The 15,102-nt window shown below is 39.2% G+C and overlaps 1 protein-coding gene across 2 annotated transcripts in view; it reads right to left on the reverse strand.

The window, feature by feature from the left end:
• Nucleotides 1–15,102, reverse strand: part of Nup62 (Nucleoporin 62kD) — a 159,509-nt gene that overhangs the window by 72,994 nt on the left and 71,413 nt on the right. For both annotated transcript variants that reach the window (XM_068358479.1, XM_068358478.1), the window contains exon 3: nucleotides 11,751–12,155. In XM_068358479.1, coding sequence (XP_068214580.1) covers nucleotides 11,751–12,155 — 405 coding nt within the window. The remainder of the gene's footprint in view (nucleotides 1–11,750; nucleotides 12,156–15,102) is intronic.

The raw sequence follows: 15,102 nt of genomic DNA on the forward strand, positions 1-15,102 counted from the left end.
AACCGCAAGTCTCCGAAGAGGAGTCTCTATGTGAGACCCTTGATTGGAAAGGGAAATACTCGTCGGAGAGAAGCCACGGACTTTGCTCTCCCTACGAAAAATGTTCATCAGGGCAAGAAGCACAGACTTCGGCGGCGGAAGATGGAGAAGAAGATGCAGTTGCAGGAACAGCTGGCAGGGCAGCATACGAGCTCTCCGAAAACCCCACATCGACAAACTACAAAGGGTTGATGTCAGACACTGACGTTAATAAGTCGATGAGAGATACCACGAAAAACGCGGGCTTGATCGCTACCGCCGACCGAGAAGCAGGATGGTGAATAGACAACTCTCGAGGCAGCGATTCACGAACCGCTGGACGTTTCAGGATGGTGTTAGCGAGAAGGTCTCCAAAGCCTTCCTGGTACAGCGATTGACGATCGTTAACCACCCTACCTTCCTAGAGGCCACAACCACTGCCTTTGGTGGCTGCATTTGGAGATCCTCTTTGCTTGAGGATGTGATGGCCGCTGACGCATTGGAAAGCGTCGGGATACCTCCTGCTCAAGACGCAATGGTGATTGCCAATGTGAAGACCGATGACTCGATGATCGATAAGAGGAATGTCTTCCTGCGTTGACGAGCAATTCCAGAATGACGCAGGATCAATCATTACTGCAGCATGGGGCAGGTCGGTATGTCTACAATCCTCAAGTTGAAATAATGGATGGTTTGTGTCTAAGAAAGTTAAATGGTTTGTGGGTATGGAATAAATATTTTATTTCCTTTCTTTATATACTGTATTGTTATGAGACACTTAATTTATATATCCCTCTGTGCTCCTCCCAAAAATGCTTTAATCCGTTATTATTTTTTTAACAGGTATTGACAGCAGCCCCCCACACGCAGTAGGGAGAGAGGATTAGGATATTCTCCAGAGAATTTAGAATAAGCAATGAACCTGTATATAGGAAAGAATCTGAGACCATTCTTCTAAGTACACAGGAAGATGAATGTGATTTATTGCCTGTTACTATTGTGTTAGTGGTCTGTGATGCTACTCTATATTCATATTATCTTGCCTGTGACCTGTAATTTGTTAGACTGAATAACAAAAAAACAAATGCATTATAAGGCCATTGTCTATTGCTCGTGTTCGGCAGTCAACCCGATAAAGTTGAATGACTATTTTGTGTCTGTGTGCGAAGTAATGAGGAAGAATCTCATTATATAAGATTGTATCATAAACATTAATGGTTCACAGGAGCTATTGAAATGGCATATCTGGTCGTAGGTCCAGGAAGGGAATTCACAGATGTTACGAGGAGAGTGACTGTGTTCGAGTTTAGTCTGGTCGTTCCAGAATTATCAAAACCCCTTCCAAGAATGAGAGATTTAGGCACTACTGTTGTTGGTCAGAAAAGTTTCGATGACACGAAACCTTATCACAGTGCAGGTTTACAATTGGAGATTTTCTAGACATTGTTATTATGGGCCCGCAGAGTCATGCACGGCATTGTATGCGGCCATACTATTCAGAATTTAAGAATTTTAAGTAACTTTGTAGCCTAATGGTAGACTGGATATTGATAAGGACAGAATTGATTTAGGGAAAATTATTGTAGTGCAATATTTTCACAGTTTTATATTTTCTTCTTATTCAAAATTTGTTTATCTTGTTTTTGTGAGGCTGGAGTGTAAAGGGGTACTACTTTCTCCTTTAAATGCTTACTGGAATTTGAATTGACAAAATAATGTTAATGTAATCCTAACAGTTTTTTCTTTTTCAAATAAATATTTTTCTTGTTTTTATAAAGACAGAATTTAATTAAAGAACCTTTCTCCATGGTGTCTTTCTCAGCCACTGTTTTTTTTTTTAATCTTTCTAATAAGTCATTTATCATAATTTTTTCCTCCCACACTGTGTCCTGTTGTCAGTACAAAAAAATTCTTTCCCTTTCACCTAATGTTCTGACATTTTTTACCCAAGTTTGAAACCATCTTACCTAAAGAATATAGAGCTATATATATATATATAAATTCTGCTAACTTCTCAGAAATGAATCAACGATCATCTTACGCATTTATTCTGCAAGCTAAAGGCAAGAGAAGCAAAGGGGGAAGTCAGGTTCTAGCTGGGTCCCCTTGCCCAGTATAAATCAAGGTGTGGTGCCCAGTGCTCCGTTCTCTTGACATGTTACCTAGATTTTTGGGTATTCCACCGTTGTATATTTTTTGTGTAGTGAACGTTGGGTTGTGGTCGGCATTCGGACACTAGGCAGTTCGAGTACTACCTCTAGCCACAGTCCGCAAACCACTATAAAGTAGGCAACTAACGCGTAGCTGAGCGTGAAGGCTGATCAATGAGAGATGATTCACGTTGAAGTGAATCACGAACAGTTGGCCGAACGAGTTCCGAAGGAGAGCGACGCGATGGTTTGGGAACGCTTAGAGTTGCGGCCAAATGCTGGTTCGTTAAGTGACTGATGAGCGATTCCCAAAACGGTGAAGGTCTAAGCTACGCGTGTGGTCATTGGGGTGAATACTGTTGGTAAGACGATCGATGAAATTGGCAGGCTAACGCTAACTTCTCGCGTAGCAAAAGCTTGACGAGAAGTCGAACGTGTAAGTGGTTCACACGTAACCGAACGCTTAGGAGGTACACAAGTTGTCAATCGTTGACAATGGTTAGGCGATCCACGAGCTGATGGAAGTGTCGACGATTCATGTGTAACTGAACGCTTAGGAGATAAACGAAATGTCGATCGTCGACAATGGTCAGGTGATTCACGAGCTGATGGAAGCGTTGGTGATTCCCGTGTAACTGAACACTTAGGTAGCATACGAAATGTCGATCGTCGACAATGGTCAGGCAATTCACAAGCTGATGGAAGCGTCAGCAGCAATTCACACATTGGAGGGCGATCGTTCCGAAGGAGAGAGAGGCGTTAGATTGAAACACTCTGAGCAACAGCCGAACGCTGGCTTGTTGAGCGATGAGCGTTTAAGCGTTGACGAGCTAAGAATCACTGGACGACAAGGTAGGCTAACAATTCACGCACCACGTTTTACGCTCTGACGGTGATCGAAGAGTTTCGGTTAAGAGACGCGTTAGAACTCTGTCGGGTAGAATATTGAAGTTCCTGATGCTGACTAATATGCGATTCCAAACAGCTGGAACAGCAGGGGATGTTGAGCTGCAAGCGGTTCACATGTAGCAAGCGATTCCTGTGAGAAAGATAAAAGAGCAAGTGGCTTTCGAACTGCAACCGATTCTCGCATAGCAGGCGAAACACGAGAGGATGAATGAGCAGGTGATTGTCGAACTGTAAGCGATTCTCACGTAGCAGGCTAAATACGAGAGGTTGAACTAGTCTACAAAAGTACGCGATGGCTAGGCGATCTACGAGCTGACGGGACGGTAAGCAATTCTCGCATTGAAGGTTGATGGTGAACCTGACAAGCAGGTGAACATCGAGCAGAAGCCTGACGAGACGGAGAACGCTGCCAATGAACTGTAGCTGGGGTTCAGGTAGAGAAATGTGACCCTTGTGAGGCGACACATACTCAAGAGATCAAGAACAATCCCATGCAGGCAACGAACGAACCGATGTTTGTTGAGGGGAAGACAATGACGGAAGGCAGGTTTCTCCGAAGAGGAAGACTGCGGAGGCGTTTTAAGGACTGCGCACTCCCTTACCCGGCCGACATCGACGGGACAAGGAGAGCGGCAGCGTAAAACTGTAACAGTAACAGAACATGAATTACAATTAGTTAATTCTGCTGAGAAAAAAAAACTACTCGAGAGAACCACAACCCTCCGACAGGAAGGAGGGGGAACCCCACACAGACGAACCTGAAAGTTAAATTACAATAGTTATAATTTTAATCAATGAAGAAATTATTCGGAAGTACAACCTAACCCGCGAACGAGAAAGGTGTAATCCACGCGAAGTATACTGCCGGCTGCCCACGAGTGAGCGACCGCACTCCCTTCCCCCAGCAGATTCTTCTAAGACAAGAAGGGGGAAGGCGGCGATAATAGCCGAACGGAGGAGTATCCCAACGAAGACGACTCCCCTGCGGCGGCGGCCGGTGCACGTAAAGCCATCCGCAAACGGGAAGACCGATGACCAAGGGAAAGAAGGGAAGGTTCTCTGTCCTTGAGAACCTGCCGTACTACACTGTCACACACACAGCACCTACAAACATATATACATAAAAACATTAAGTATATTTTCATATACATAAGTTAAAAAGTCAAAGATTAATGGCAGTCCAAGAAAGGCAAGGAGGAAGAGCAGTGACAACCACTCTCCATCCGAGCCAAAAGCAATTTGAGCTTAATCACAAGTGACTGGGTGGGAGGGGTAACAAGCTATCCCCCTACACCCCTGCTAACTAACGGGATGGGTGGTTAACCATCGCTAGATTTAAATGGCTCTTCCTTTCAGCTTCGCCAGAGTAATACCCCTATTAAATAGCGTTGGTCTGTATTCCAGTTACGGAACAAAATAAGTTTTATGTTTTTTAGTTAAGGAATTTTTACTCTTATATAGTTGAGACTGTAGCCAGAAATTCTAATTGCTATTATATAACTAAATTTCACTACGATGAAAAAATGTCACTTTTTTAAATTTGAGGGCCACCCACTCAAAATTCTTTAATGTTAAACCTGTGAATACTGTACAATAAAAGATGACTACAACATTCAACACTTTCAATACTTCAAATCACAATTTTATGGAAAACAAGCAATCTAAAGGAGTTATCAATTAAAGTGATACAGTACTGATCATTAGCTGTACTTTTACGAAATAGTACAGTTGATAAATAATTCTGAAGGCGCCAACATCATGCTTCTATCAAAAGTAACATAATTTTCTTGCAAGATGTGTTTAAGAGCTGAAGATGCCAACTTCATGCATCTAGCAAAAGTAACAATTTTCTCACAAAATATGTTTAAGAGATATGAATGAAAATGATGTTAGCTATTTCAATATGGACATAGGCTATTACAACTTCACAGATCAATTATGGCTATAGTTAACAAATTGCTTCCCTTAAAAAAAAAAAAAAAATTCACATTCATCAATAATTTGGCATATCTTATGATTCCTGTGGAATAGGAAATACAGTATACTTTAAATCATTCTTTAAAAAATTTGGCTTGTACTGAGAAATGGATGCATCATGTTTTGACAGGCAGTGGGAATCAATCTGGTGCAGGCTCAGCCACCAGCTCATCATGAATTTTCCCTAACAGCATTAACTTAGATGCCAGTACTATACCTCAATTGCATAAGAAAAGGCCTGAAGATTCCAATTTACAAGATTTACCAAAGCAAGCTCCAGAAGGTAAGGACAATAGGAAGGAAGAGATTGCCTAGAATGAGGTACTGTATCTCGACTTGTCTTTAAGAAAACGTATTATCGAAAAGTAACTGAATAAGTTAGCTGAGATAAGTTATAATAATTCCTATTCTACTATGTTGCCTAATGTTGCTACTTCTAAGACTACTTATACACCAAAGTTTTCGAAACTTTTCACAAATAAGGGTAAATATATTGCTGTCACAGGTGGAAATCAAGCCTGCTAATTCTTTTTTACCATTTGTTGTTAAGACCTTGTCCCCCACATAAACATTCATTAACCTATATAATAAATCATTGCCCAAACTTATTATTGTCCCTAATCAAGCTAATTCTCTTGAATCCAGAATTAATGTAAACAAAAAGAAGTCCTTGAATATGCCAAATTTCAAAGTAATTAGTATTTTTCCAAATGATAAAAACCTGTAGCTATTTATCAAGGATTAACTTTCGGTGATGCTGGAAGACTACCCATTAAGAGTTTTAAGCGAGGTGGCAATTACACAAACTGCCAGTTAGCAGGGGTAGTGAGGAGTTACGGGGGTAGGAAAGGGTAGCAGGGGTTGCCGGCTACACCTCTCACTCACACACCAGTGAATCCGAGTCACTTTTAGATTGCAGGCAGGACTTCTGGGGGACGGGTGATGGCGGGACAACTTGTATAAGTAGCTACAGGTTTGTATAGTTAGGAAAAATGAAAATTACTTCCAAATTTGTCATTTATTCCGACACTCTAGAAACCTCACGCTATTTATTAGAGATGACTCACCTACTGGGAGGGTGGAAGTCCGACTACTGGCTTGGCCATTGACCTGGGTTTTCACGTACGTGTTTGGCATGTAACTGAAAAAGCCTCGACACCTCGCTATAAAACTTTGTGCAATGCATCGATAGTGGCCTGAGCACTGTATGCGCTTGTGATAAACTAGCAATGTGGCTGTCTAGGTAAGACTATTCCAAGTTAACTAAGATTTTTTAAAGTAACCATCGACATTTCCCAATACTCACCTCTTAAGGAGTATTGGGGACATAGACAAGTATGAAATCTATACTAGGTTACAAAAGGGAAATCGTTATTACCTGCAAATAGGTGAGGCCAGTGTGTAGAGGACCCTGGGTGCTGTTCCCCCTCTCTAAAAGAGCCACTTATTCAGCCCAGACTAATCCCAGGTAGCCTATGCCCTCAATCATCTGCTACTTGTCCATCAAGGAGCCTGAGGCATTTTAAACAACTTGTTGTGCAGCCACCAAAGGACCAATGGAGAGCTTCTCCATGCTCCTGTGGGTCCCGTCTTGCAGGAAGTGGCCAGTGAAGGTCATCTGATGCTTTCACACACCCGCTTGTAGTACCTGTGCCACAGAGTAGTTACGTTTAAATGCCAAGGATGTGTTTATGACACTGACATCATAAGCTATACGTCAATGTGCAAGGGGGGGGGGGTTTCAATGCATGGTCAATGACCTTGTAAATCCACGCTGAGATGGTGTTCTTTGTAACCCTCCTCTTGACCTTCCCCGTACAGACAAAGAGTGCCGACACTCGGGGGCAAGCTATTACAGTATGTTTAAGGTAATACCCCAAACTCCTCACTGGGCAAATTAACAGTTGATTTGGATCATTGGTTACAGAACGAAGACTCTCAATCCGAAAGGGCCCGAATCTAGGAACAGCTACTCCTGGATTTTGAGTCTTAGCAATAAACTCACGGACAAAGCTGAGTGTTACCTACCTCCATCCCCTTGAATGGGCGATGTCGAAGGAAAGACAATAAAGTTTGTTAACTCCCTTGGCCGAAGCCAAGGCGAGTAGGAACACTGTCTTCAAAGTGAGGTGGCGATCTGTATTTCTTTATAATATCAAATTGTTCTTGTAAATAAATCAAATATTTAATATACTTTACACCATATATTTCCCGTTATAACACGACCCAAAATACAGACAAATTTTAATGTTTGTCATATCTATTGTACAAGACAACTGATGAATAGCAAAACCATCACTCTATAGACTAGCTTTTGTTGTATCATTGAAAATCCAGAATTATCAAAATAAAGGCAATTTTATATGATGCGTTTCTTAAACACGCCAGAAAGAACAATAGAAAACGACAACCAATGTTTTGTTTATGTTTATCACTGATCGTAACAAAGAAACAGACGCAATTACACATCTGTGTATAGATTAGTTTTTGCATCGACAGCAATCTTACCAAGTATTGATTATATGTTGATTTTGTTATTACCAATGTTCTACTTAATTTTTCTTAGAACTTCCAAATAAATGAAATGGATACCATTTATATAATGTTTTTCTTTATGACGTCCCCTGAAACGGAAACCTTCCATTTGTTTTCTGTACGCATCATCTTCGATCATAATAAACAAACGAACGCATTAAACACACATGATCAAAGTGATAACTAATGATATTAAAAGCTTTTAGTAAATATGTTGTTATTACAAATGTTTTACTTACCGTATCCATATAAATTCCTAATTTCGTAGCAAAGCTGGAAAACTTTTTTTTCCTTATGCGTTTAATACACAATAGCAAACTGCCGCTAATGACAGAATGACAATTTACAATAATTCTAAGCTGTTATGAAAGATAATTGTCCTTTCCATATCCAAAATACTTTTCCTAACTTCAGTTATAAGTCAACTTGTACCCACCTCAATTATGGAACCATATGCAAAAAAGGTAAAAGAAGAAGAAAGTACTAGGCCTGTTTTTAAAGTCATCGAACAATTAGGTTACCGCTATTACGTTCGATGAGAGAGAGAGAGAGAGAGAGAGAGAGAGAGAGAGAGAGAGAGAGAGAGAGAGAGAGAGAGAGAGAGAGAGAGAGAGAGAGAGAGAGAGAGATGGTTTTAAATGTACTAAACAATAAATATGATAGGTTATAACACATTGGTGCTTATGTAATATTAACTGTATAGATGGTTTGAATAAGTTAAGAAATGGTATAAACAATTCTTTGTTACTGTATTCGTACGCGCAATTCTTGAGAGCGGAAGCTAGACATCAGCTGATGTGATCACAGCTGAAAGTAAAACAAAAAGAAGTCAGCAATACTTGATTTTTAAAACACACCCGAAATTTAAAAACATAAGTACATGTTTCATTATAGCGCAATTGACTATTTAAAGAGTAAAAATTTTCTGGAATAGAATGGTGTTTCCTAAAAAATAGTGGTTTGCTGACGAAAGCGGATACCGTATTTTAAGCTATGATTGAAATGGATGTAAACACGGTATAATTTTTTCGTTTCATATTTAATTGATACTTTAAGAAAACCGATTTTGGTTTCTTCATCTATTTGTAAGTATTGTATAACACGAGAGTGAGAGTGAGAGAGAGAGAGAGAGAGAGAGAGCCTTACCTTACCTTATTGCCTTATTTTTTGTTTGGGTTCCCCCAGGTCCCTCAGTGTGAGGCACCTCGTATATCCACCAGAGAGTTGCTAATGCATCTTCCGGTGTATTTTGCATCTTCCAGTCTTGGATGGTCTGGGATGCATCTTAGGTATTTATCGAGCTGATTCTTAAACACATCTACGCTCACTCCTGATATGTTTCTTAGATGAGCTGGCAGCACATTAAATAGTCGCTGCATTATCGATGCTGGTGCGTAGTGGATTAATGTCCTGTGCGCCTTTCTCAGTTTACCTGGAATGCTTTTTGGCACTATTAATCTACCTCGGCTTGCTCTTTCTGATATTTTAAGCTCCATGATGTTTTCAGCAATTCCTTCTATTTGCTTCCATGCTTGTATTATCATGTAGCGTTCTCTTCTCCTTTCTAGACTGTATAGTTTTAAAAATTGCAGTCTTTCCCAGTAGTCAAGGTCTTTAACTTCTTCTATTCTAGCAGTATAGGACCTTTGTACACTCTCTATTTGCGCAATATCCTTTTGGTAGTGTGGGTACCATATCACATTGCAGTACTCGAGTGTACTACGCACATAAGTTTTGTAAAGCATTATCATGTGTTCAGCTTTTCTTGTTTTAAAGTGTCTGAATAACATTCCCATTTTTGCTTTACATTTAGCCAACAGTGTTGCTATTTGGTCGTTGCATAACATATTCCTATTTAAAATTACACCAAGGTCTTTAATTGCTTCCTTGTTTGTGATTGTCTCATTATTAGGTCCCTTGTATGCATACACCATTCCTTCTCTGTTTCCATAATTTATTGATTCGAATTTATCGGAGTTAAATACCATCCTATTTATCTCCGCCCATTCATATATTTTGTTTAGATCTCTTTGTAGTGAGTTCCTATCTTCATCACAAGTAATTTCTCTACTTATTCTTGTGTCATCGGCGAAACTTCTCACTACGGAGTTTTCAACATCACAGTCTATGTCTGAGATCATAATAACAAATAGCAGTGCAGCTAATACCGTACCTTGGGGCACACCAGATATTACCTGGGCTTCATCTGATTTCTCGTCATTTGCAACCACTATCTGTTTTCTGTTTTGCAGGAATTCTTTTACCCATTTTCCTATCTTTCCCACAATATTATGCTTTCTCATTTTTTTCTCCAATATGTTATGGTCTACCTTGTCAAAGGCTTTTGCAAAATCTAGATAGATCACATCTGTGTCTTTTTCATTTATCATATTATTGTATATGTTTTCATAGTGTGCTATCAGTTGGGTCTGTGTACTTTTTCCAGGTACGAAACCGTGTTGACCCATATTAAACATATTATTTTTGACCAAATGGTTCATTATTTTCTTTTTTATTACCCTCTCATACACTTTCATAATATGTGATGTTAGACTAACAGGTCTATAATTGCTTGCCTCTAGTCTTGATCCACTTTTGAAGATAGGGGTTATATAAGCTAATTTATGTTTAACATATATCTCGCTCATATCTATACTCTGTCTTAGCAGTATTGCAAGCGGCTTCGCGATAGTGTTTGCAGTTTTTTTAACAAAATCGCTGGAACACACACACACACACACACTCACACACACACACACACACTCTCTCTCTCTCTCTCTCTCTCTCTCTCTCTCTCTCTCTCTCTCTCTCTCTCTCTCTCTCTCTCTCTCTCTCTCTCTCTCTCTCTCTCTCTCTCTCTCTCGGGAGAGAGAGAGAGAGAGAGAGAGAGAGAGAGAGAGAGAGAGAGAGAGAGAGAGAGAGAGAGAGAGAGAGAATCAGCTGTTGTAATCAAATGTCGTGTTTTTGTTTCGTGGACCTCCTGAAGCGAGGAATTGTTCGCCACAACTAACAATATTCATGTTAATTTCATTCTTAAACTCAAGTTGCCATATGTGAACTAAGGTTTTGTTTCTTACGGGGAGAGAGAGAGAGAGAGAGAGAGAGAGAGAGAGAGAGAGAGAGAGAGAGAGAGAGAGAGAGAGAGAGAGAATTTTTATTTTACCGTCTACTCTACAAAACCAATCTTTGCAAATTAAATGTATACTGTTTGAAATATGACAAAATATTGCCGACTCGTTACCGAAGTTTAGGCTATTCATTGCCGTTAAACGAACCCAGTCTACTCGTGAAAACCTCGAACGCCCGAAGGGAAAAATAAGGCTCTAATATATACTGTACTAAACAAAAATAATGTTTTAATATACCATCATTAACACTACCATTACAATTATCGTAAGGTTGGAGAAAGATAAAGATTACCGAGAACGTAACCACAATTCTGTTTACATTTTGTCAGCTGGACTCGCACAGTTAACATTTGATTTCATTGTTGATGTGGAATTTTATCCTTAAATAGGCTAATCATTATGAAATTATGTTAATAAGATGTAATGTTAATATTGTTTTGTAACATTTACTATAAATCACCGTATTTAGGGCTACCAATATACTTAGAAAGACAAAAGATTTGATACATTTTGTAGTGCTTGACTCACAGACTTTGAACCACTTCGCAGATACAAATAATTTATTTTTGAAAAATAGCGATCGCAGAAAAGGGGAATCGTATAATTCGAACACACATAATTCGGGACCGTACTGTATATATGGAACATTACATGAATGTATAAAAAAAAAAATAGGTTGAGAGAGAGACGAACATCTACTATAACATAGCCAAAAGTAAAGTGAAGAGACAACACAGGTATGTGTGTGTGGGGTAGCTGGCTACCCCTCCTACCACCTCCCGCTAACTAGCAGTAGGGTGGTTAAACCTTGATAAAAGTCTTATGGCTAGTCTTCCAGCTTTGCCAAAAGTATAATCCCTATAAATAGAGAGGTTTTGTATTAGTGTCAGAAAAACTATAAACAACAGTATACGGGCCACCTAAGTTCTTAATAAAAAAAATATAATGGCAACTCATTCATTCAGTTGCTATAAACAATAGAAGTAATATTACCAATTTCTCGTTAAGACTATGGGTAACTCGATATACTTACCTTGAGAAGCAGTCGTTGCTGCAATAGTGCCAGGTGCAGGCTTAGCTGTAAATGAATAAAGGTTTGGAGTTGCACTAACTGATGGCGTAGACAACGTAAAACCCGTTCCTGTTCCTCCGGTGGTAGATGCAGCTAAATTAAAAATAGTACCACTGGCAGCTGTCGTAGTAGCACCTTGTGTGGCAGCAGGAGCAGCTGCCGTTGGAAAACTGAAATTCGTTGCCGGTTTTGTGAAAGAAAACCCCGATCCTGTTGACAACGACTGCGCAGTTGAAGGGGGAGCGAAGGCGAAACCACCTCCTCCTCCTCCTGCTGAAGTGGATGTGGGTGTAGGTGTAGTAAAGTTGAACCCAATACTGCCAGTTGAAGTTGTTATTGGAGTCGCCCCGAAACCGCTAGTGCCACCTATGAAATAAAATGTCCAAAATAAATTCCACTAATCTATCTGATAAATATCCTTTACAAAATATGTAACAACAGATTTTTCTTTTAAAATGTCAGTTTTCTGTACTATGTTCAAATTTAGAAATAAGAGCAAATTCTTAACTTAAAGCAATGTCTGAAATGAAAATGCCTGAAAAAACACACAAGTGTCTACATGTACACATGAAAAGACATTTCACTAAAAACAAAAAATTAACCACTATGTTGCCAACATAATTTTGGAAGTAATGTGTATTTTCCTTACGATACAAACCTGTAGTTATTTATTGGGATATTACTTTTGACGGAGCTGAGAGACGAACCATTAGACTTCTTATTATTATTATTATTATTATTATTATTATTATTATTATTATTATTACTAGCTAAGCTACAACCCTACTTGGAAAAGCAAGATACTATAAGCTCAAGGGCTCCAACATTGAAAAATAGCCTAGTGAGGAAAGGAAATAACGAAATAGATAAGCTACAAGAGAAGTAACAAATAATCAAAATAAAATATTTAAAGAACAGTAACAACATTTAATTAGATCTTTTATATATAAACTATAAAAACTTCGAAACAAACAAGAGGAAGAAAAATAAGATAGAATAGCTTGCCCAAGGGTACCCTCAAGCAAGAGAACTCTAATCCAAGACAGTGGAAGGTCATGGTACAGAGGCTATGGCACTACCCAAGACTAGAGAACAGTGGTTCGATTTTGGAGTGTTCTTCTCCTAGAACAGCTCCTTACCATAGCTAAAGAGTCTCTGCTATCCTCACCAAGAGGAAAGTAGCCACTGAACAATGAAATTGCAGTAGTTAACCCCTTCTGCAAAAAAAAATGTTTGGTATTCCCAGTGTTGTCAGGTGTGTGAGGACATACGAGAATGTGGAAAGAATAGGCCAGACTATTCGGTGTATATGCAGGCAAAGACAAAATGAGGGTTAACCACCTGCCCCTGGTTGGCAGGGGAAAGCAGTAGCTACTCCACTCATTCACACACCTGTAACTGTAACTCACTTTGCTTAGAGGTAAGACTTCAAGGGGGACTGGTGCTGGCGGGCCAATCTGTATAAATAGCTACAAGTTTGTATCATTAGAAAAAATACAAATTACTTCCAAATTTATCATTTGTTCAGTAACTCGAATACAAACCAACGCTATTTATAGGTATTGATTCACCCATTAGGAGGGTGGAGGTCCCTGTCAATCTGGCTTTTTGGCTTTGACCCGGGGATTCCCCTCTGTGGGTGTTAGCACATAGTAGGTAGAAACTCTACACCTTGCTATGCATGATCTGCGGCCTACACAAACTGTGTTTGTGATACTAGCAATGTGACTGTCAAGGTAAGAATTCTCCCGAGTCATAAGAATCATTTTTGTCCAGTGCTACTACTTGACAATTTCCTGGATAGAGCCAGCTAAGGAGCTTCGAAGGAAGGTCAGTTGCGGAAGAAGCAGCTTTAGGTTTCTTCTGCGTTGAGGAAGACCCCGAAGGAGAATACCTTTTAGCCTTCTTCTTCCATCGTCGCCTAAACCTTTCCCACAGGGAGGCAGATCACTCAAGACATTCATTACAAGTGTTACCGGAATCGCAGCATTGAAATCTGCATGCGGGACACAATCGGTCAGGATCCTATCAATGAAGCACATAAATGTCCCCCTCAGGACCAGGGCAGGTATGCATCACTGATAAGAAGGTAAACACACACACTGTAAAAGAAAAAGCAAAGAAGTTATTAATAATGGCTGTCCAAAAATTTGTCGAGAGGAAGAGAGGTAACAACTGTTCTCTATCCAAGCCAAAAGCAAAGTGAGAGTTACAGTCACAGGTGTGTGAGTTATATACATAAACATTAAGAATGCTTTCATATGCATACATAGATCTATCTATCTATCTATCTATCTATCTATATAATATATATATATATATATATATATATATATATATATATATATGTATATATATATATATATATATATATATATATATATATATATATATATATATATATATATATGTATATATATATATATATACTGTATATATGTATTTATATATATATATATATATATATATATATATACAGTGGAACCTCTACATACGATTGTCTTTACAAACGATTGTTCCAACATCAGAAGTAAAATTCCATCAAATTTTTGTCTCGACACCCGAAGTAATGCTCCAACATCCGATGTAGATCTTGTTTGTGCCGGTAGATGGCAGCACGTAAGAGGGACGCCATTGAGCGTCGAGTGCTCTGTTCTCTGTTCTTGTGTGTATCGTGTGGTTGTCCTCTGTTTGGTCTGTTATTAACAGTGCTTATTTTCTTCCTTTTCTCACATTTCCTTTTTGATTTTACCTATAATCATGGTGCCTAAGAAGCTAAGTTTCAGTACAGGTAGTGGTGAGAAAAGGAAGAAGGCAATTCTTTCATTAGAATTGAAGCAAGAAATTATAGAAAAACATGAGAGCAGTGTGCATGTGAGAGATATGGCTAAACAATATGGCCAGAATAGGCCTATGATCTCGACGATCATCAAGCAGAAGGCAGCTATTAAAGCAGTCAAACCATCGAAGGGGATCACCATTATTACAAGACAGCATAGCAATACCCTGGAAGAGATAGAACGCCTTTTGTTGATAGGGATAAAGGACAAAGAGATTGTTGGCAACGATAATTTGTGAGAAGGGCCAGCGTGATTAACAGAAAGAAAGAAAAAAATGAAGCAAAGAAAACTAAGATAGCATTAACAAGCTTTTATAAAAGTCCTCTCTCTTTTTCTGTTTCTCTCTAAACATAGCATTAAATTTAAATAAAATTCTCTCTCTCTCTCTCTCTCTCTCTCTCTCTCTCTCTCTCTCTCTCTCTCTCTCGTTCTTCTTCGCTGTTATCGTGTTAGAGACGTCTGTTTAGAGTACA

Source organism: Palaemon carinicauda, chromosome 35 (genome assembly GCF_036898095.1).
Source record: "Palaemon carinicauda isolate YSFRI2023 chromosome 35, ASM3689809v2, whole genome shotgun sequence".
Lineage (NCBI taxonomy): Eukaryota > Metazoa > Arthropoda > Malacostraca > Decapoda > Palaemonidae > Palaemon > Palaemon carinicauda.